This window comes from Onychostruthus taczanowskii, unplaced genomic scaffold (assembly GCF_017590055.1).
Source record: "Onychostruthus taczanowskii isolate IOZ18803 unplaced genomic scaffold, ASM1759005v1 scaffold5, whole genome shotgun sequence".
Lineage (NCBI taxonomy): Eukaryota > Metazoa > Chordata > Aves > Passeriformes > Passeridae > Onychostruthus > Onychostruthus taczanowskii.
This window is the reverse complement of record NW_024502568.1, coordinates 3504608-3526943: the sequence shown is the minus strand read 5'-3', so window position 1 is coordinate 3526943 and position 22336 is coordinate 3504608. Positions and strand designations below refer to the sequence as shown.

At 36.3% G+C, this 22336-nt stretch overlaps 1 protein-coding gene across 1 annotated transcript in view; it reads left to right on the top strand.

The window, feature by feature from the left end:
* The window catches only part of PLCE1 (phospholipase C epsilon 1), a 137695-nt gene that overhangs the window by 83831 nt on the left and 31528 nt on the right, over window positions 1–22336 (top strand). The window contains exons 4-8 of the mRNA XM_041415282.1: window positions 4950–5266; window positions 14731–14876; window positions 16656–16914; window positions 17600–17808; window positions 21430–22096. Of these exons, the coding sequence (XP_041271216.1) occupies window positions 4950–5266; window positions 14731–14876; window positions 16656–16914; window positions 17600–17808; window positions 21430–22096 (1598 nt within the window). The remainder of the gene's footprint in view (window positions 1–4949; window positions 5267–14730; window positions 14877–16655; window positions 16915–17599; window positions 17809–21429; window positions 22097–22336) is intronic.

Below are 22336 nucleotides of genomic sequence, written 5' to 3'. Positions count from 1 at the left end.
AGCTGGTGTTCAATTAAACTGTTGTGTATTGCATAGGTGTCTTCTGCTTGGGGAACTTTTATTGTATTTTTCCTCTTTTTTGAGCAGAACAGTTCTACATTTTCTATATTGACAGCTGTTAATCTGTGGGTATTTCTTTTTTGTTTGTTTTTTTTTTTTACTGGAGTCAGTTTTTATTTTCTCACCGTACACATAATCCATATGTTCTCTTAAAGCATATGAACAGTTTGGAGGATATCTGTAGCATAGCTTACTAAAAAGGCTTCTACTAAAATTCATGTATTGCACCCATTTTAATATCAGCAGAGAAAAAGAATCCTCTTAAGATTTTTCTATACCTTCAGTTAAATTAGTATAACGTCATGGAAGCAAAGTCTATTATCGACAAACTGTCTAAGTTAAAAGACATTATAATAGGTGGAATAATTACTTTTATTCTTACAGCTATTGAGGTCTGTCTTCTGCTCTTGGGCACAGTTGTCATAATCACAAGATCTTTGCCAGTAGCCTTCTAGAGAGTGAGCATGCTGTTAGGGACTACAATTTTCATTTTACTGCTTTAAAACTGTGTTTTGAATGTAAAGATAGAATACTTTTTTTAAAAATCAAAGTAAGTGTAGAAAGAAAAGAACCTAGAAAGAAAACTAAGATAGAGATCCAGTTATTGAATCTTTCAGTTAATCAAACTTTGTTGAAAGTAGATTTTAATATTCTAGTCAAGCTTACTCTTTTTAGATAGCATTCATTTAAAAAATGCAGTGACTTTTTCCTGGCACTCTGTATTTTTCTCCCATTCTTAAAAAAATTGTTCTTGTTGTTAGAGAAGAAGAGACCTCTTTATTTCCAGGGAATCAGCAATGACTAAGTCAGTCCAGGAGTCCTTTGTTAAAGCTAAGCAGAGGTTATCTTGTTTTGATTAATAAAAGCAATACTTGCTGTGTTAAAGATTATCTGCTTCAGCTGTTTAGCAGCAGGATAAGCAAAGCTATCAATTTTGGCTTTAGGCAACTCGCAAATGACTAGTCTGGGTCCTCATTTTCTTGTATTTTTAGCATTAACTTGATGTGGTAGAACACTAAAACCAGTATCATTTACTGCAGAAGCAGCAGCTAATTTTAGTGAGGATTGTATCTTGCCTTAACTGTAAAAAAACTACAGATTTAGGTCTGAAAGCAGTTTCATTCTGCAAGTTACTCTGAGGACCTGGCCATTCTTTAAAGTGCAGAAGGATACTATCTGTTTCCTGAAGAACACAAACTGACAAGACAAAGCTGGAGGATTTGCGTATGAGACTGGATAAGGAATTTTATAGCAGAAGCAGATCCATTCCGGATCCGTTCCGGAGTGAAAAATGGTGAAAGTCTGAAGCATACACACACAAAAGGATGAAAAAATAGTCCAGGAAAAAAAAAAAAACTAGCTTAATACAGGCAAAGAGACAAAAAATAGGCTTTCATGCAGAGTGTAAATCATGGAAGGTGGTGAAGTTGAGAATTAGGATCCTGGATTTTCTGTGATAAAACACAGAAGACTGGAATGAGGAAAGACAAGATATCTGAATCTGGAGGGGTAAATTATGCCAGCAACCAAGACTTGCAAAGATGTGAATTATGGAAGAATTAAATATTTATAGGTGTAGAAAAAGTCAACAGAAATAAATTATTCTACTTACTTAAATAAGTTATTTCTACTTCTTCAGTATTTATAGCCATACTTTAGCCATGAGCTGTGTGCCTTCAGATTTCTGTTTAGCCTGTGTTCCTCTCCTTGGATATCAGCTGCATTTTTGCTGCAGCATCCTGTTCCATGTGCTCGCACATTACAGAGAGAATTTACATAAAGTTCTTCCAGTTTAATGAAGAATTGAGAAATGCTAGTTTGAAATTCAGTGTTTGGAATCAGGAAGTGTTTTATTTATTTTCAACCTTCTTTCAAATCCAGCAATACTAGTGGCTGCTCTTGAGTCATCTTGGCTTCGCTTCCATGAAAAGATTTTCTTTTTGACAGCTTCATTTTTTTTGTTAGAGCGAAGCTGGGTTGTGGAGATTTCATTATGAAAGATGATAGTTCCATTAAAAGTAGTTTTGTTAAAGGCACTCAAAATCCTTGCACTAGCTTTCTGCTGGATTTGATCAATGGGCAGTCAGTCTAGTGAAATCCAGTTCTAATGAGATATTTATTCCTGGTGGTTTATTTATTCCTGGCAGTATGCAGATATGCTTTAGAGCCAGCTTTAGCTGTGGTCACTTGGTGGTGTTCAGCCTTGTTCTTGGATGTGAGAGGTTGTGCTAAGTGGAGCCTGAAGGGTGATTATACTTAGGCAAGGTAATGTGCAAAGGATCATGATCAGTGCTATTGCTAATTCAATGTCAACTTTCACCAGATTTTGAGGTGTTTGTGCAGAGTGTAGTTGGTACAATGATGGAGAAGGTGAGCTATTAAGAATGCACATTTAAACCTCATCAGCAAGCAGTGCGTTGCAGGGCAGCTCATCTTTGCTCTTATGTTATCTCTCTTTTATCAGTCACTAGGCACTCCTTAAAGAGTTATATTTTCCTTTCCTGCCATATTGGCAGCTATAAGGTATTTACAACTGTACTTACCAAACATTGTTGGATTTGCAAAGCATCAGCATCGCTGTGGCGTTGCACTGTCCATAGTGCTCGCTGTCTGTCTCCTGTGGTACATGATCACCTGCAGCCAAGCCATCGTCGGAGCTGCCTGGCCCAGCTGTCCTTTCCTGACCTCGGTGCTTGTTCCAGAGACTGGATGTTTCTGACAGCTACAGCTTTTTACCAGTTGGGATGTGTTAGTTGCCTTCTGGGAGCGCATCTTCTGGTGCAGTTTTTTCAAAAAAGAATCTTTTTTTTTTTTTTTTTTTTTCCACTAAGACTAAACTAATGCACAGTAAATAAGGATGCTTGGGAGATCCACTTCAGAAGTCCATTTGTGATCTAAAATAAATATACAATATAGGCACAACAAAACACCCGCCATTGCAATGGTGAGATACAGGGGAGGCTGGTGCAGGCTGTGCTTTCTCTGCCTTGTGTGGGAAGGGCTTTCATGCATGTGGAGTCAGTGAGGCATTGTGACTTCTAGGGAGCAAATAGGTGTTGGTGGGTGTTTGTGTCACGCCTTTCATATTATCCTCTTCCTGAGATAATGTTTGTTGTGACGGTGACAGTTCAGTCCATATATGTAAAGATGTGTAAATACGTAATCCTTCTAGTGTAAAACGAGCATTGTATTTTGCATTGTTTTTATTTAGGCATAAGTCTCTGTTCTGTTGCAAAGTCAAGAATAGTGCACATGAGCTTTTAGTGTTTTATTACAAAACATCTCAGAATAGTTCCATGCAGGTTGAAGCAGGAAACAGAACTGAAGTCTCAGGTAGAATTGAAGCAAAGACTGCTGAAAGGGAGCCCAGGAGATCACTGCTCTCCACCTGTTGCCAAACCAGCAGTGACATATCAGTGGTGTTTGTAGCTGGCTTTCCCCCCACAGTTTTTGCAGCAGGTGTTTCAATGACAGAGATTTCTCAGTATCTACAGATACTGTGCAGCACTTCTTTATTATCACTGAAGTTCCCCACTATATAACCAAGATACTGCTTGTTGCAAATTAAGCCCACTATTTTTTTTTCCTTGCTAGTGTAGACAGAAACAATTTGTCTCTGTTCTTTCAGAAGTTTCTTCTGTATTTGAACATTTCTCAATAGGTTCTGTTATCCCAAAGACTTTATTTAGGGCTACTGCAATTTATCATTTGACTTTCAGTAGACTATATTGAGAAAAGCCAATTTTTTGTCTTCTTAACTTCCCTCTGATTAATAATAGTTTGTACAAAATTACTTAGAGTGGAAAACTCATGTAGCATATTTTATGCTTCTTATAAGGGACCAAATTTTAATCAGTCCTTATGAGAAAAAAAAATTCACCCTTTATCACATGAGAGCTTATAGATATATTAAAAATTCTGGGTAAGAGATCTAGGGTGTAATTCCATTATGTGTGGAAAAAATTTCTGAAGGTATTTCATGAAGCAATGCAAAAAAACAAACTCCTTTTTCTGGGAATGATGAAGAGCATGTAATATATGGCTATGAATGTTTTTACATTTAAGTAATTATTGAAAAATTTTTCAGAGAACCCATTCTAAACTTATCTAGTAAGAAGACTCACTCACTATTTTGGAATCATTGTGTTGATGTTTCATGCTTCCCACACGATCTTAGAAAGCTTGTCTTCTTCCTTCTTTGGAAAAGTTTTATTTTTCAAGAGATATCACTGCTGGGATATTATAAAACTACCATGAATGTTTTGTATTAACAGATAAAACATGCATGCTCCCAAATATATGCATTTCTGAGAGGAATGAAAAATATTTTGTAGCCTTGTACATTTGGTTTCACGATGCAGCAAGCTCAGATACAATTTATCTTATAGCAAGTGGATTATGAAGAAAAATGCTGGCCCACATGGGTTTTCAGTTATCATTATACATTATTTCTTGTGGGAATTGGGTCTCAGTGCCCCAGTCAAGGCCTCAAGCTGCTTTGCACCGTGGCTGTTACATGGAGGCAGAGCAGAGGCACACTCTGGCAGATGACCCCTTTATCTGAGGCTGTGACAAGGCTGCGGATGCTGGAAGAAGGTGTTTGGATGTTTCTGGAAGCAAGTGTGTTTTGGCAGGTGGCTTTACAATCTCCTAACTCTAGTTGCCCTCTATCTAGCCAACACCAGATATAAAGACATGGAGAAAAACCTCACGTAAAAGAACATATTAAGTTGTTTAAATAGAAAGAAAGTATTTAGAATATAGTGTATTGCTGAGTAAATGAATGAACAGTTTAACAAAACCAAAATACCAAGTTGTCTTGCTTTTGCACAGCACGGTCCAAGAGTTAAAGGCAAAGCCCAATGAATTTTTGATTTGTTTTGTTTTAGAACGCCAAGCGTGTGCATCCATGGCTGGCTCCAGCGCCCTTCCCTCCAGCGTGGCCGGTATCAGCAAGGAGCTGATGGAACTGCAGCACCTCATCCAGTTCCCAGAGGAGGTTGCCAGCATCCTGACCGAGCAGGAGCAGGAGCTCTACCGCAAAGTCTTACCCATCGACTACCTCTGCTTTCTCACCAGGGACTTGGGCAGTGCTGAGTGTCAGAGCAAGCTGCCATCTATTAAGGCATCCATATCTGCTACTATTCTTTCTTCTCCCAATGGTGAACATAATGCTGTAGAAGATCTTGTGACAAGGTTTAATGAGGTAAAACAAAACTTTTAAATTACTTTTCATAAGGGTTATTACCTGATATGTGGGTTTGTTATTTTCTTTATCTCTCCGAGCAAAATTTAGCTGTAACTACTAATTTTTAAAATATAACTGAAGATGACCAGTTATTTAGCTGAATAACTTGCACTGAATTTAATAGGAGCTATGTGATCAATTTGCTCAGTGAGGCTGGGAAACAGTGGCCTACCTTTTTCTTGCACATTGTAAAGTAAACATGAAGAAAAAAATTACAGGCTTCTAATTCTTTGTATTTTTACTGACAGTATGGGGTACAGTTTCAGTCAGTTTATTATTATGTTTAGGTGCTGGAGTTCTATTTATTTGTTTTGGATTCTTGTAGACTAAGCATGATCTTAGGAGTCAGCACAGAAGTATTATAAACTAGAATTTTCTGTATTTTCCGTAATATAACTACGCTAGTCTGCACTATTTATTTAATCATTGTGTGTGTCTTGAGCATTGTTATACAAACAAGTGTCACTTGGCATGACATTTTCACAAGCCAAATGTTGAGTTCTTTACTAAGATTTTATTTTGTTTTCAGGAAGGTGGTCTTCTGACAAGTTTAATAGAAAATTGATTAAGGATTGAGAAAATGGTAAAAAAAATCCACCCAAAACCCCAACCCAAATCAAAAATCAAACCATCTAAATAAAAATTAATGTTTTAGCTGCAGAAACATGGAACAGTTTCTTCTTTTTTTTGAGTGGGATAAGGGGGGGTGAGCTATGTGCAATGTTGGCAGTTAGCAGTTTCTAGAATTGTAGAAGTGGAATAAAGTGAAAATAAAGTTGACTTAATGCTTTTTTAGTTTGCTATCCACTGCATTCTTATGGTGGGCGAGATGAAAATCATGCATTAAAAAAAACAATATTAAGTAAATGTAGAATAATGTGTATTAACCCCCAGTGAACTTCCTGTGTGTTGGGCAAAGAAGAATCAGGCAGTGAATATGTAGCATGTTTCAAAGTGTTCCTTATTTGTGCGTGTTACTGAGATTTAGCAACCAAAATAGGGTAAATATGTTGGCTTCTCTCATCTCATTCAGTTATGGGAACATACATAAAAGTTGCAACTATAATATTCAGTCTTTAAAGAGAGCCTAAAAATAGTTTAAATTAGCCGCAGTAGCAGTGCTCCAGAAGATGCTGTGGCTGCAGAGGACTGTAGGTGCTGACCCTGCTGGGGCCCTCCCTCCTGGGGGGCTTCTCCCCAGGCTGAGGCCAGGGGAGACGAGGTGCCCTGGCCAAGCTGTGCTGCAGCCTGGTGAGGCACAGTGCCAGGGCAGTTTCTTGAGGATGTGTGGTCATCAGCTGTACAAATGAGATTGACCACCATTGTCTTCTGACACTGAAGGGTCACAGGATTGAAAAGCACGTAGGTCCTGAAGAAGTCTTGTAAGAAATGACTGAGTCTGCTCCATATCAATGACAATTTTAGCATTAAAGTTGCCTTTTGATAATATAGTCAGCATTGTCTTTTAATCTTGGAGGTTTGTGACTTTGCAGTTTTTGTTGTCTAACATAAGTTGTTTGGTAATTGTACAGAAAAGTTTTTTATATAATTTTAATTAATTCCCAAATACTCAGTGCACAGATTCTTTGGTATTTAGTGCAATAGATTATTTGAAGTATAATCTGGAATACATTTTTAAAAACATAGATGTTATATGTTTAAATGGAGTTATTGTAAAATATTTACTGCTTTTAATAAATCACTGGTTTGCTATATGCTTTATCTTACGGTGGAGTGTATCAGTTGCCATAGCCAATCACAAGTGTGAACTCTCAAAATGTCTTTGTTTATAAATGGAAAGAAAATTCTTGTACAAAGAGTCATGATTTTATTGGCAAAACTCAGTGAGCACTTGCTGATTTTTTTGGCATTCCCTATAGAAATACTGAAGTGTATTTATAATGTGGGAGCCAAAATTACTTTTAGGATGACAGGCTTCTGATACATGATGGGGAAAAACAATTCCATGTCATTTTTCTGTTAAATAATAATTATTTTATTTAGAGTATTTTTCATAAAGCAGTATACTTTTCAGTATTTTTTCTGCCAATACATATTAAGGAGGAACACTCTATAAAACTTGTGTAAAATGACAGTCAATCCTGAAGATTCTGAGCTACGTGCATTCAGTATCACCAGCTATAAATAAAGTGTGTAGTCTTTAAGGTTTGATTAAAAATGTAATTGCATAATAGTGGAGCCTTGGGCACGACACGTACTCATAGGTGAGACACAGCTCATACTTCATTTGCTGCTAATAATATCCAATTGATCTTAGACTCTCGTCAGAGCAAGACTGTAGACCAAGCTAAAGACAGGTATTCTTTCCTAAGTGTAATTAAAAGCTGATTCTGAATTAGTGGCTAGTGTGGGAGGATTAGAGTGAAATACAGTAACATCTACCTTTACAAAACTATTGGCTCTAAGTCTCTAAGACTATGCACTCAGTAGTAGTAGCAATATATTTTTCTGCTCTTATGGAGCTCTGTCTATAGGAAGTTTAGTTTTCAAGGATGTAAACCTGTAGGAAGAAACTTGAGTTTCTGCAGAGTTAGCAGAGCCCTGGCAGCTGGGGGGTTAGGAAAATGGTACCTAGGTGTGTTTTAGGATCCTAATAACTGTGACGACTTTTTTGCCATCTGTCCTTGTTGCCTACTGTGCCTTTCTCTTCTTGATTTAGTTCTTTTCTCTGTTTTTTTTATGACATGAGTTCACCATGCTTCTTTACATGGAGTGACCCATCTGTCCTTGTTGCCTACTGTGCCTTTCTCTTCTTGATTTAGTTCTTTTCTCTGTTTTTTTTTATGACATGAGTTCACCCTGCTTCTTTACATGGAGTGACATGTGCTCCTTCCTCAGTGTCATATGCCACGGTCTTCCTGGGATTCTGTTTCTTTTTCTGTCTCTTTATCCTCCCCAGGCTCTTACATCTTTATGGCTGACTCCCAACCACTCTTGTGCCTGTTACCAGCAAAGCGACCACAGAGACACAAGCACAATGCACGTGTTATAAACATTTATGTGTATGTAAACATTTAAAATAATTTCAATCATTGCTTTATATAAACATGGAAAGAGTCTCTTGTAACTTGATGTTTCTGGCTTAAACTTCAAGTAAAAGAAAACCAGTAAAACTGAAACATTTAATTTTCCATGCTGACATATGCGAACAGAGCAATTGTGGATTCTTAGATTGAAAGTTGCACCAGACTGGAAGATCGTTCACACAGCTGACTGAAGTTAGTCCCACTGCTGAACTGAAAATGCAAAATCAGAAGTCAAATGCATAAACTGATTTTTTGGAAGATATGGTTGCCAAAAAATAAGCTAAAAAGGTAACAAAGTTTGAACAGTGTTAGTACAGCCCTGCTACTGGAGTGGGTTCATCACTCACTAAATCATTCTTAAAATCAATAAACTTAATTAAAATACACTTACTTAGGACACTTAGTGTTGTTAGTTTTATTTTTAATGGTTAAATTTTGGAAGGTTTTTTCATTGTTCATTCAAAATAGAAATTTAAACCTCACTAACAAAACAGAGACATATCATTTTACTGAAATAATGGAATGTAAATAAATATTGCAGTCTGTCTCTTAGTTCAGCATTTTTCTGCAATGCCTAAATGGGTTTGCATAATGCTTTTTAAAAGATTGTGTTTGTACAAATATCAAACTCTTTCCAGTCCTTGTTTGGAATCATGTTTAATCAGGTTTAAAATGGTAAATGTTCTCTGTAATATTATATAATTTCACACAAGCGTGTAAAGTAAACCATCTATTAATAAGATCTGCAATTTAAAATATTCAGATATTAAAAATGCATCTGAAAATTATCTTGCATATTATAGCAAGAGCCAAAAAATTTCAGTAATTAAACCTCAGTGAAACCCATGTAAAAAATTCCAGTTCTGTTATATATGCAGGACTGTGTATAAATACATATGGACAGATATTCATCAATATGCACTGACGGGTTTGTGCACAGTTAGCAGTGCAGAGGAACTGCAGCCAGCTATTACTGCTAATCCTGCATACTGCTAGTGTTTTTAATTATTGTTTTTAAAGGGAGAAATTGGGGCTATCCTGATACACTAAGAATTCTGCTTTTAAACAAAATGTTTTTCCCTCTTGCCATGATTACTGTATGATATCTGCTGGAGGTTATTATTCATGTTCTTCAGATTTTATTCTAATTTCTTGATTTTTATCAAACAAAATTATTAAAACCAGAATGACTTGGTTAAATGGGTTATAGATTGCTGTGCTTATCTTTTGGATACCTTGTTTTGTATGCAGAGACTTTTCATACACATACTTTATTTTGTCAGTATTAAAGTTTCTTGCTTTCTTGCTCCACTTTAGGCACTATTTAAATCAGCTACAATTCGTTATAGAAAGATATCCATGGCTAATTTATGGTAGGAGTTAAAGAAGACAAGTACTGTAATCTTACCTTGTGGTAAACCAGAAGATTTTGTTTTACTTGCTAGCAAGGGTAATTGTTAAACTTAAGGCAGGCAGCTGTGTTTGGTAATTTCACTTCTGAAAGCTGCATCTCTCAAGTATTATGAAGTTTCTAAAAATGTAATATAAATATAGAAGACATCATTTCTTCCATGTAGCATCACCCACTGAAGTATGTAGCTTGGGAATTGCTGTAAAAGTTTTACAAACTGAAGTGCTGGCAAAATGAGTGTAAAAAACTACAGATGATAAAACACTGCACATCGCAACTGGATATTGTTAATTTCCTCCCTCAAAACACCACTACATTTACATTCTCATAAAATATAAAAAATAAGTTAATTCCCATTTTTAAAAAATCACATAATATAGAGCTATATAGAGGATAGTAAAGAATTTACATATATATAAATATAAATGAATATATATATTCATATATATATGTATATAAAATCTAAATCTTGAGTATTAGAAGACTGAAATAAGAGAATGAGTGAAGAAAATCCATGTCAAATTTAGGGATACAGTTAATAATTCAACATGGATTAAATGCTGTTCCTTCCTGTGTACTACATGGAGTGAGGTTCCCATAGAGTGAATGATAAACAGTCCTGTAGGTTGCACTTGTACGGAGATTTAAGGTCATGTACCATAACTTGAGGATCAAGTTCCATCAGGAGTGTCTCTTTCATGTCCTTCATGTTTTATTAGTAAAAGCAGCTGACCCTCAGTAATAAGCTATATTCTGGCCCTGACAGATTGGTAGATTTTTGCCTGCATATAGCTTTGTCTTGAAATCAGTGGTAGTCCAATAACTAGGTAATCAAGAACATAGGCTCGTTTTACATTTTTAGTGGCTAATATGTATTTCCCATGTTTAAAAGTAAAAAAAAAATTAACGCTGAGTAAAAATATGCCTTTCCCAAATGCATTAGCAATAGCTAATCTGAATTTACTTGAAGTCTTTGGTCAAAGTAATGTGAGCCAAAAAACTTAAAAAAAAATTAGTTAAATTAGTTGTTGAATACAACAGATTTTGGTGCAGTTAAAATAGTAGAGATTATATAAAAAGATAATTTAAAAAAAACCTGAAACTGTACAGATCTTTTTTACATATTGCTCAGTATAGCTTGCATTGCCAAGACATTGGGTACAGGTCCTGTGTGCTCAGATTCAGATTTGAAGGAGATTCCTATATCTATTAAACTTTGCAAATGAGGCTACTTTCTATGTATCTGAACTTAATCTGGCTCAACGTTGTTAGTGCTTCTATTAGGACACCAGAAAATATTTAAATCTTCAGCAAACATCTATTCAATTTTTCTTGTTTAGTACTTAATATTAGTGTCCAGTAATCCTGAAAGACACTCATTTTTATCCATCTGAATGAAAAGACTGATGTTATTATCAACTTGTTTAAGTGGATCATGTTAATTTATTACTTTTCTTGTGTCTTGCAATCATGTGGGTTATCGTAACGAAGCCAGGATACATTTTCTCATGCTTTTCAGACTCATCAGCAGCGCAGCGGAAATCTAATTATAGGTTTGCTGTGATGTTTTCTGTTCTGAAGGGAGCTTAAAATGAGTTACATAAACAGAACTATAAGTCAAGTGTGAAAAAAAAAAAGTAAACTAAGGAAATAATGATTACTGTGTTGAAACGTAGATTGTGATCTGATGTTAAAGTGCTGTCCAGCGCAAAAACTTAGTCCAAAAAGCTTTACTGCTCTTTCTGGCAAATACTTGCAGTGTATTTTGATCTCCTTGGCAAGGCCGCTCCTGTGCACTCTTTGGCTGGGATGTGCTGGGATGTGCTGGGATGTGCTCACTGCCTGAGCATGAAGCTCTCATGCTGATGTCATGGCAGCTCGGTACCAAGGCAGCTGATGGTGCTTCATCCTCAGGTCAGGTGTTCCTTGGCTGTGGTGCATCTGGGGACATGGCTCTGCAAGCCAACCAAGAGAGAAGTGCTGCAAGAGGAGGTGCTGTTCTGTGTCCGCTTGGCTGGAGTGTCCAGAAGTCAGAGCTTGCCAGGGTGGGGTTTCCCTTTGCTCTCCTCCCCCACTAGAAAACCCCTGGGTTTAGTGACAGAGAAATTGTGCCACATCAAAATACCATCTGTGCTAATTGCTTGGCGAAGTAGCAGAAATAGGATTCTGAATTCAGCTTCCAGGTGAAATCCATAGCCAAGAAATAAGTACCTATAGAGTTCTTCTCTGCTTTTCTTTTGTGTGAGGTGCATCTAGCTCAGCTGTACACAGACAGCATTTGAGGAAACCCACTTCTGAACTCCCATTTCTATGAAAATTTGATAAGTTTGTTATTTCTTGAATACCATCTGTTCCTGTCCTCCAGGAAAAATTAAAATACCAATATTTCTAAAGTAAGCATGTTCATTATTTCTCAGGAGTGGTTTGTGTCTTTAGATGCTCATTTCTGTCCCCTGATTCTGTCCAATCTGTTATATCTGCCTTTGCCTATTCTGTTTTAAAATGAAAATATTCAGACACTTTTTTTTTCTTTTTTAGTGAAAGATTTTTTTAAAATGTTTTTTGCTCCTCTTTGTTGTCCTGCAGGAGGAGTGAGCATGACCTTCATGGTGCCTTTTGTACCCTTCTTTTGCTCTTATGTGTTATGCAGTATCTCAGGTCTGCAAAGGCTCACCCATGCTGCCCTTTATAGTTTTTGTTTGTGTTTTCAGATTGTAAAAGTTCATAATGCTGTTTTTAGCGGTCTTAAACTCTCTATTAAATAGAATTTCAGCAAGTGGCTGCCCTAGTTTAAGGGTTTCCTGTTAATGGAGAGTCTGAAGTCAGTTGCCTTCTTAGACATTCTTTCTCAATTTTGATACTGTTTTCTCCTGATAATTACATCTTTACTACCTTAGATTAAAACATATCTGTTTAAAATTATATGATACTTTAAACTCTCTATTAAATAGAATTTCAGCAAGTGGCTGCCCTAGTTTAAGGGTTTCCTCTTAATGGAGAGTCTGAAGGCGGTTGCCTTTTTAGACATTCTTTCTCAATTTTTGATACTTTCTCCTGATAATTGCATTTTTACTACCTTAGATTAAAATATATCTTATTTTAATCTAAGGTAGCAAAAATGCAATTTATTTAAAATTATATGATTCTTCAAAGTTTCTAAAACCATATTAATCAAGTCATTACCACATTTGGTATTTCATAGCAAACAAATATTAATTTTTTTGTGAGACTGCGTGTTTAGCAGTTGCATTCCCTAACACAGCCATTTCTGGAAAATTAGAATAATATCCAAAAATAATATGTCCCTTTATTCCAGCATGCAAAAACAAATCTGTGCCACAGATCTGACTGTTCTGTTTCACAGTTTCAGATTTTTAAATGGATTTATTTCATTACCTTTTATTCTGGTTTTGCCCTCATTTGACCCCGTGCCATGCAGTGCTATGGTGGTTTGTTTTTTCCATACCTTCATGCTCTTCAGGTATGCACTTCTTTGTTGATTGAGTTTTTATATTTTAGGGGTAACTAACTGAACACATCAAATAAAATTTTAGCTGAATACAGATTGTCATTCTGACCTGCTGTAGTGGTTAGTGTGCTGTCCCTGATGCACACAACCTATTACAGCATCCCTATAGTCACTGTCCTCACTCCTGAGTATTTCCCCAGCGAATAAATCTTCCAAGAATTCAGTCCTAAAAGTGTGATTTTTTTTTTCCTATATAGGGGGGTATGAATTTTTTCTCATATGGACATTTCTCATTTATTGTTCTTGATTGATGTTGCCCTCAGACAGGTTAAATAGTAACTTAGATTCTTTGTAGTCTTTGATTTTCCTTCCTCAGGAGCGGGTGGCTCGGAACACTGAGTCTGTATAGACTTGCATAAATAGAATCCGTATGTATTTTCAGTGGGGTTATTTTCCTGTTAATACTAATGCATTTACATTTTATTTCACATGCTTGGTTTTTTAAATAAAAGTCTATGGCCCCTGAAGGGCCATAGCATTTCCTAATTTTTGTAAGCCTCTCTTCTTCACACTGGTATTATCTGTAAACACTTGAGTCCTTCAGGACCGAAGAATGGAACACAGTGTCAGTAAACAAATCGCGTTTATTGCCTCCTAAGTGTTTACACAATGACAAAAATCAAGCCTCCAGGGAGTCATATTGTAAAAAGAAACAGTTGGATTAAATTAGTTTTCCATGTGAAATATAGCTACTTTTTATGGATGTTGTGGGAACATAAACTGGAAAGAAAAATCTGCACACTGATAAAATGACGGGTTGATTTTTATTTAAATACAAACAGAATCATGTATGAAGTTGATTTCTGATTCCAGCATTAATTAATTACCAAAGAGAAGTTGATAGTGTGGACACACTTTGGAAGGTGGAATTTCTTTTTATTTACTTCATTCGTGATCTTGCAAACAGATAATGCAAATTATCTGAAATGTTCAGTGCATATAGGAATTAGCAAAATTGTGCATTAAATGCATTTAGTTTTATGAAATTAGCCAAACCCAAGCAATTCCAATTTATCAAATTTTACTGTTCATATTGTTAACAAAGTTTATGTGGGGCTGAGTTCTATAAGCCATGTTAATGAGAAATTACACTGCAGATTTCTCCAGCAGCTTTGGAAATCAGTGCTAGCTGAAGCTGTCCATTTTCTTCTGTGGCATCAATGCATATTCACAAAATATCATTAAGATACAGTAGTTTTTGTTTAATAAAAGTTTTTCTAGACTAGTTAATGATTTAACTGTTGTAATGTGAATGTCACTGTATAGATTGTGTTTGCAATGCATATGTGATTTGGCTATGAGCGTGTAAGTGGAATTTTGACTGATACCCTCCTGATGGAAGAAAGCAAACAAACCCACGTTATCCGTCAAGGATGTATGAATGCTCCAAGGGACATTGCTTTGGCTGACCATACTGTCTGTTTGGTTTTCCCAGGTGAGCTCCTGGGTTACCTGGCTGATCCTGACTGCGGGTTCTATGGAGGAGAAACGAGAAGTCTTCTCCTACCTCGTACATGTGGCAAAATGCTGCTGGAATATGGGCAACTACAATGCTGTAATGGAATTCCTGGCAGGGCTAAGGTACTGGCAAGTCTTTTTTTTTTTTTTTAATGGCTTTTTAGTGATAGATTACATTGTAGCTTCTTTTAAGCAGATGTCTCTGGAGAACAATGAAACTAAACAAAAATCCTTGGCTAAGCCACATCATCTCATGCTGTGACTTTCTAGTAATCCCTTTTCGAAAAATGAAGCGTGCTAAACCCTTTCTTTTTTTCTCAAAATGCTCTGAAGACTCCATCAGTTTTCCTGGTGGATGCTGAATATGTTGCATTAGAAAAAAAATCTTTTTAACAGAAATTTTTAAAAATGTAAAAAGAAGATGGGAAAGAAGTTGTGGTTTATCTAATGAGCTACAACTAGTGTAACTTGGGCTTGGAATTTCCACAGTATAAGTGAAACATGATTGCAGTGATGCTCTAAAAGGATCAGTCTTAACTGTAAAAAATAAACTACCCGAAAATGACAAAAAAAACCCCAAAAAAGACCAAACAGCCAAATCTGTTTTTTAACCCCTCTGATTTACTTATACAGACTGATGTTGGGATCTCATGTTGTCCTGGTCTTATGTAGAAGGACTTGCATTATCTCAAGGAGGAGAGAATAGGGGCTCAGAGAGAGCTCATAGTGTGCTTTCCTCTGGAATGACAGGTTCCTGCAGGGCCAGGGGAGCAGGAAGGCAGTGCCTTAGCACTGCAAGAGGGCTGCAAATGGCTCTGAGCAGGGAAGAGTTAAGATCAAGTCTCCCATCTCTTGGCTATGACCCTCCTTGTATAACATGTTTGTGTAACAAAGCTCTAAAGTGTTTGCATTGCTGTTCTTTGTGGTTCAGTAAGGACCTCATTGAGCTATTTGTTTATGGTTTTGGTATATAAAGCTCTTTTGGGACACTCATAGGCATGGAGAGTATATTTCAGCAGAATACATCCACCATCTCTAAGCCATGTAAGTTATGGGGGAAAATGCAAGGCCAGTTAAGGGCTTAATTTTGTCTCTCATGCATCTGCACAGCACAGGAGAGAAAGGAGAGGAAGATTAGTGCTGATGAGCAGCATTTCAGGGCAGGGATGGAAAGTGGGGCTAAGGGCAGTTTACTGTGAGTGTGTCTTTGGATCTTTTGGTATGTCTGAGGCTGGGGGTGGGAAGAAAGGCCATGTGATTACACAGACATATGGCTCAGAAGGTAAAAGAACTCCCAGAGGTACTCATAGTCTTTGCAGCTATTTCTGTTGGGAATCAGAATTTCTTTTCAGCTACAGCTCTGCACTGTTGCCTGAGAGCTTGAACATGTCCCTGACTTCCTTATTTATGTGAAAGTAAATAATTTGTGAGCAAATTGGGGAAGAAATCAATGTAAATTTTTTAAAACAAATTTAATTAAAACTCTTCAACTTTTGCTTACTTTATGAATTGTTCATAATATAGCTGAAGGAATTTGTAAGAAACACTCTGATTTATCTTTATGCTGTTACCTCAATCTTTTCTTATTTCTTTATGGGCCCTTAGAAATTTTAGGCGATGACACAATAAAAATGTTAGAAAGCCTGCTGGTATGTTTTATGCAGCTGGGCTTTTATTAAAATGTGAAATACTGCTCCAGTAGATCAGATTGCTAGTTTCTCATTTTTGGTTTTGTTCTTTGATAATTCAAAGGGGGAATTTTTATAAAAATAATGGTTGATTTCATTCATTCATTTCTGAGCAATTATAATTTTCTCTATTACATATATGCTGTAGGTGTTGGACTTGAAGGTAAGATGTTTAAATTTTTTTAGTAAATGTTGCGATCTCTTCTTGCACTAGGTCAAGAAAAGTTTTAAAAATGTGGCAATTTATGGACCAGACTGATATTGAAACCATGCGAAGTCTGAAGGATGCTATGGCACAACATGAGTCATCATCCGAATACAGGAAAGTGATCAACCGGGCACTCAATATTCCAGGCTGCAAAGTTGTTCCTTTCTGTGGTGTATTTTTAAAAGAGCTCTGTGAAGTTTTGGATGGAGCATCAAGCCTCATCAGACTCTGTCCACGATATAACTCCCAGGATGAAACATTAGAGGTAAATGAGACAAATATTCTGTGATGTTATGTTCTTAGCCATTGCTTTATTTTATGTAATCTTACACACAGGCATCATCAAATTAAAATTTCTAAACCAGACTGTTATTAGACTGGTCAGTTACATTGGACCTCAATTTAATTCCCGTAGTTCCTTAGCAATTTAGATTTGGTTCTTTCTACCTAGTTCAATATCAGAGTACTGAGAAACCAGCATTAGTAATAAAGGATCTTGTTTATACTTTGGATTAAGTAACTTTGTAAAGCCCAAAATCTGTGATTGTTTTCTGCTAAATACTCTGACCTTCCACTTGATTCACTGGGAATTGGAAATTTGCAGTTTCCTAAAAACAGAATTTAGAAGCTCAGCAGATCAAGCTTTTCCTCTATGGAAAGAAACTATTCTTATGAGTTCTGTTATTGTAGTTTGAAAAGAAAAATGCTTCTGTTAGATGAAGCGTTAAAGACTGAGGCTTTTTTTAAGTTTTCAGGAGTCACTTTAACGTGTGTTAGTTGATTTATGAAATGATTTGGTCTGTTTTGTGTTGCAAGTAGGCACAGAATCCCATGGGAAGCAATTAGGAAATATACACTAAATATTCTTAATAGTAAAAAATTCCACAGTGAGAAGTAGATGACACAATGTTCTATTTGTAGCTATACTAATCTTTTAGATATATCTATAGTTTGTTTCAGATTACAGTGGACAAGATAATTTCTTACAACGAGTAGGCCAAGATGGTTTAAATAATCCAGAAAAAGAATCAACAACAAACAACATCTTTCAAACAATTCGGAGCTGCAATCGCAGTTTGGAGTCTGAAGAGGGTGAAGATAATGTCAGTGAAGGGAGCGACTCAAGGAAAAACTCCTTGAAGGACAAAAACCGCTACCAGTAGGTCTCATTTTATTTACTATCACCACTTCTATATATCATGGTTTTAGTCTTTGATTTTCTTTTACCAAGGCTTGCCTTTAGAAATAAGAGCAACTTTAACAACTTTCCTTGTATTTATCCATTTCCAGTTCAGAACTTTTCTCCCCTGATACTCAACTGCTTGGAAACTCTGTGTATAACTATATTTTCCCTCATGATGTAATTACTTCCTCTCATGATAAGGGTAAATCCTTTTTGTCTTACACAGACAGCTTTAAAAATCCACAGTTACAGTTACAATTTTGATCTCTAGCGACAGGAATAGCACCAGGACATGTTTGTTATCAGAGCTCAGAACATTATATTCTCAGGCAGTGTTCTAGCCCCTTCAAAAAAAAGGTTATTTATTATCCTACAAAAGACTTCTTCTTTTAAGGACATGTTACTTTGAGGGGTTTCAGTTTTGTCCAGGAAACATTCATGTGTGAGTACATATTTTGAATTTTCAGGTTGCTGTAATCCTGCTATTTGGCAAAGAAGTTTACTTCATTGTGCCCTATGTAAAAAAAGCCCAGTGTTCAGTAATCTGATTTCACTTTGAAGAGCACTCTTGAAGACTGTACTAGTCACCAGCAGGAAATACAGGAAATGCAGTTTAGGACATCACATGATCTTCCAGAATGTTGCTTTGCAAAGAAGTTTCATTGCAAAGCCCATGTGGGTGGGTCAGGTCAGGTCAGCTTTCAACTAAGTAACTGTGGTAGACTGACTTCAAATTAAGTAACAGAACTTTACTGCTCTGAGGTGAAGCACTGTAAAATTACATGAGGGCTTGCATAAAAAAACATGCTTAAGTAACTGCTTGAGTTATTTTACTGATAATGTGTGTCAGAAATATCAATATGTTCGGAACTATCCAACTTACTTCAGCTACTTAAACTTTAAACCTAATAAGTGACTGCCTGAGAGGCAACTGCTATCTTCCTGTTTAAAATGCATTTATTTCATTAACATGTAATTCTGAATTTCATTTCAAATAAATAATCATTATTTCCTGAAAGGATGGTTTCTAATAGAATTATTCACATCTGGCTTTAGTTGCTTCTGGGAAGTGGTGCACTAGATTAAGCCAAGAAAGGCAGACCCACTTCTCTGCCCAAGTATGTTATCTCTTGACTTACTTCAACTAATACTTTCAAGTACTAATACTTTCTTCCAGGAATTATTTTTTGTTAATTAATATGCTTTAAAATCAACTTGCAAATCACAGTTCAAATGGTGAATAAGTGAGGCATATAAACACTTCACTTGGATGAACAAAATAGAAATTAAATGGAGTTCCTTTTTTTATGTCTTTATGAAATAATTTCTTGGTTAATTTTAAAAATCCCAGTGTGAATCAGAAATGAAAATTTAAAATTTAAATGAACAAAACTGCAGATAGATAATTAAAGTTGTGTTTCCTGGTTCAGGCTACTACCTGCTCAGCTATGAGTGTTTGTACTTCTCATGCAGTAAATACTGATTTTAACAGTAAAATACTTGTAGGAGAATCGTTCTGAAAGTACTGATTCAACTCAAGTGTCTCACAGGCTTTGGAAATTCCTTATTCACTTACCATGTCTTTCCTGGATATGCAAAGAGCTGGGTGAGGCACAGGAGCAAATTGCTACAGAGGCAGAAGGGCCATGTTCTCTTGTACTTGTATGAAGTCTGTGTTTGGTTTATTTTTATTCCTATGAACAGCTGAAGGGTTCTAAGGAAGAAATTTAGTCTTCTTTCTTGTAAGACCTGTCATATTTGCATACAGTGTTATAAAATCCAAATTATATCATAATTATGCATTATCTGATAATTGTAGCATTGTGGTCATAAAGGCAGAAAAATACACTGCATAGCATGTTTCTCATTACTTTATAATTGTAAGAAAGATTTTCAATTAGTTTTTCTTTTGATGATTTGGATTAGTATTGTGGAACATGAATGCACCAAAGCTGGTAGGTTAATTTGATTTGAAGAAAATGAAAGGCATCTAATAAAATCAGTGGGCAGTGGGTATAATTACTTTCCTAGCTGCGTTAGCAAATAAGCTCTGTCACTCTGTAGTCAGTGACCCATCTAATTGCCCTGGATTTCTGTACATGCCAGATAAATATCAAACATTAATCTTTCTTTGAGCTCTCTTCGGATGATTAATAAATTTTTAAAAAATAAAGGTATGCAGGAAAATGAAAAAACAAACCCAGCGAAATTTGAAATAGAGTTTTTATGGAATTGTTAATGATTGAGTGACCTATGAAGATGCTCCTTATTTTGAATCATTGCTTCATTAGCCTGATCTTATCTTCAATTTAAACTTTTCCAATTACAGTAAATAATTTATAAAATAGTAGGGGAAAACCTCAATTTTTTTTCTTTTTGTATACCTTGCAATTTTCTCCTCTAAAATGGCAATCTGTGTCACTGTTTCCTTTATGTTTTCATTTCCTTGCCTCTCAGGGCAGCCCATGTAAAGAAAGCCCCTGGTCCAGCCCAGGCTCTGTAAGTGCTCTCAGGAATTGGCAGCGGTGTCGCTTTTGGCAGCGCGTGTCAGAGGCTCCATTTCTGTCTGTGGTTACGTGTGTGTGCTTGGCTTACCTGCTTCTTGTACATTCTAATCTGCAGCCTGCAACATGTGAAACAAGGCATAAACAAAGCTCTGCCATTTCTGCTGTGATAGACTCCTCCAGCCATGCACAGCTACTCTCAAAATACACGTTACAGCATTTTTACAGAGACTGGTTTGATTGTTTTGAGGGCATACGGGAGAAAGGGCTGCTTCAGTTGTTTGTTTCATTTTAAAATGTAATTTTCTATAAATATTTCAATTTACATGTGCCTAGTAAGAATCCAGTAAGACAATTTATATCAGCTCAGTTAAAACGCATGACCTTTATTTGTAGAAATATTTCTTAAAGAAACAAAGTTACACTTAAGACCAATACAGTTATTTTGTCAATCCCTTCACCCCAAGTAATAAAACCTCAACATATTGCTACTGTTTTATAAATTTGATGAAGAGACAGAGATCTCACCAGTTAATAAATTCATAGAGGAATCATTGCTGTATGGAATTTTTGCATTCTTATGAGGAAGGTATGTATTTTAACCAATATTTTACTAGTGTTATTCGGAATATTATATAATGTGAAAGGTCTGCACATTAAATCAGTAATAGAAGAGAGATTATAAGTCCTGTTTGAAATGCACTGTATCCTGCTAACAGTTTCCACATATGGCACTTAATATTTCAGCTGAAGCAGTCTTACACAGTGGATTTAGAAACTGGTATCAGTTGGCCTTAAGAACCAGTCAGACGCTTTTTATTATTAATGCAAAGTTTGGAAAGTTCTAGGAAAATATAATCATATTGTTTCAGGAGTTATAAGTAACTGTAGCAGCATCTCTTAACTGATGCAGAATTGCAATAACATAAATTGTAATGCTTCAAAAACTGCATAAGTTCCTATAAGTCCCAGTTATATAGTGATGTTAGTTTTTGATTTACTTAAACTACAGTAGAAAAAATATTCATCAAGCATAGCATAAATCAGCACATGTATCACTAAATATTAATCTCTCATCTTTGCTCACGTGCAGATTTCTCATCGGAGATCTTTCAGATTCTGAAAGTGACATATTTGAGCAGTTGAAAGAATGGGACACAAGTTCCACAGAAGAGCAGCAAAAGGCTTTCTGCCATGGGATAGAGCTCATTCCCTGGTACGTGTTGTCCATCAGGGCTGACGTCCATCAGTTCATGCAGCAAGGGGCAACCGTCATTCATTACGACCAGGAGACACATCTCTCAGCTCGGTGCTTTCTTCAGCTCCAGCCTGACAATAGCACTTTGACTTGGACAAAACCCACTACAGTTTGCCCTGCAAATGCTAAGGCAAAACTGAGTGTGCTGGGCAATACTGCTGAGCTTGGTAAATACCAGTTTCTTGGTAATACTGGACTGGTGGAAGGCTTTTTGGACTTGTTTTCAGCCAAGGCTGTATATATGGGACACTCGGGCATTGATATGCACACTGTGTGTGTTCAAAATAAGCTTTGCAATATGTCCCTTGAAGAAAATGGTATAACACTACTTTATGGACTTCAGACTACTGATAATAAGTTGCTGCACTTTGTTGCTCCAAAATACACTGCCAGAATGCTGTATGATGGATTGCTGGAATTGACTAAAGCTGTAAGAAAAATGAGGAGATTCCCTGACCAAAGACTACAGTGGCTACGGAAACAGTATGTCAGCCTTTACCAGGTAAAGATGCTGTGATTCTCTGTACACAAGTTCAAAGATATCAACCGCTCAATGTAATGCAATTAGTTTCCATCATAAGTAAGATTAGATTAAAGATTAACACTAAATCTCCAACTTTGTAGCACGGATTAAGCAATAAGATCTGATTCTCCACACAAGGTTATGTCAAACCTTGCATGTTTTCAATACACTGAGGTTAATTTTTTTTTTTTCTTACAAAGCTCTTCATATGTTTGGAGT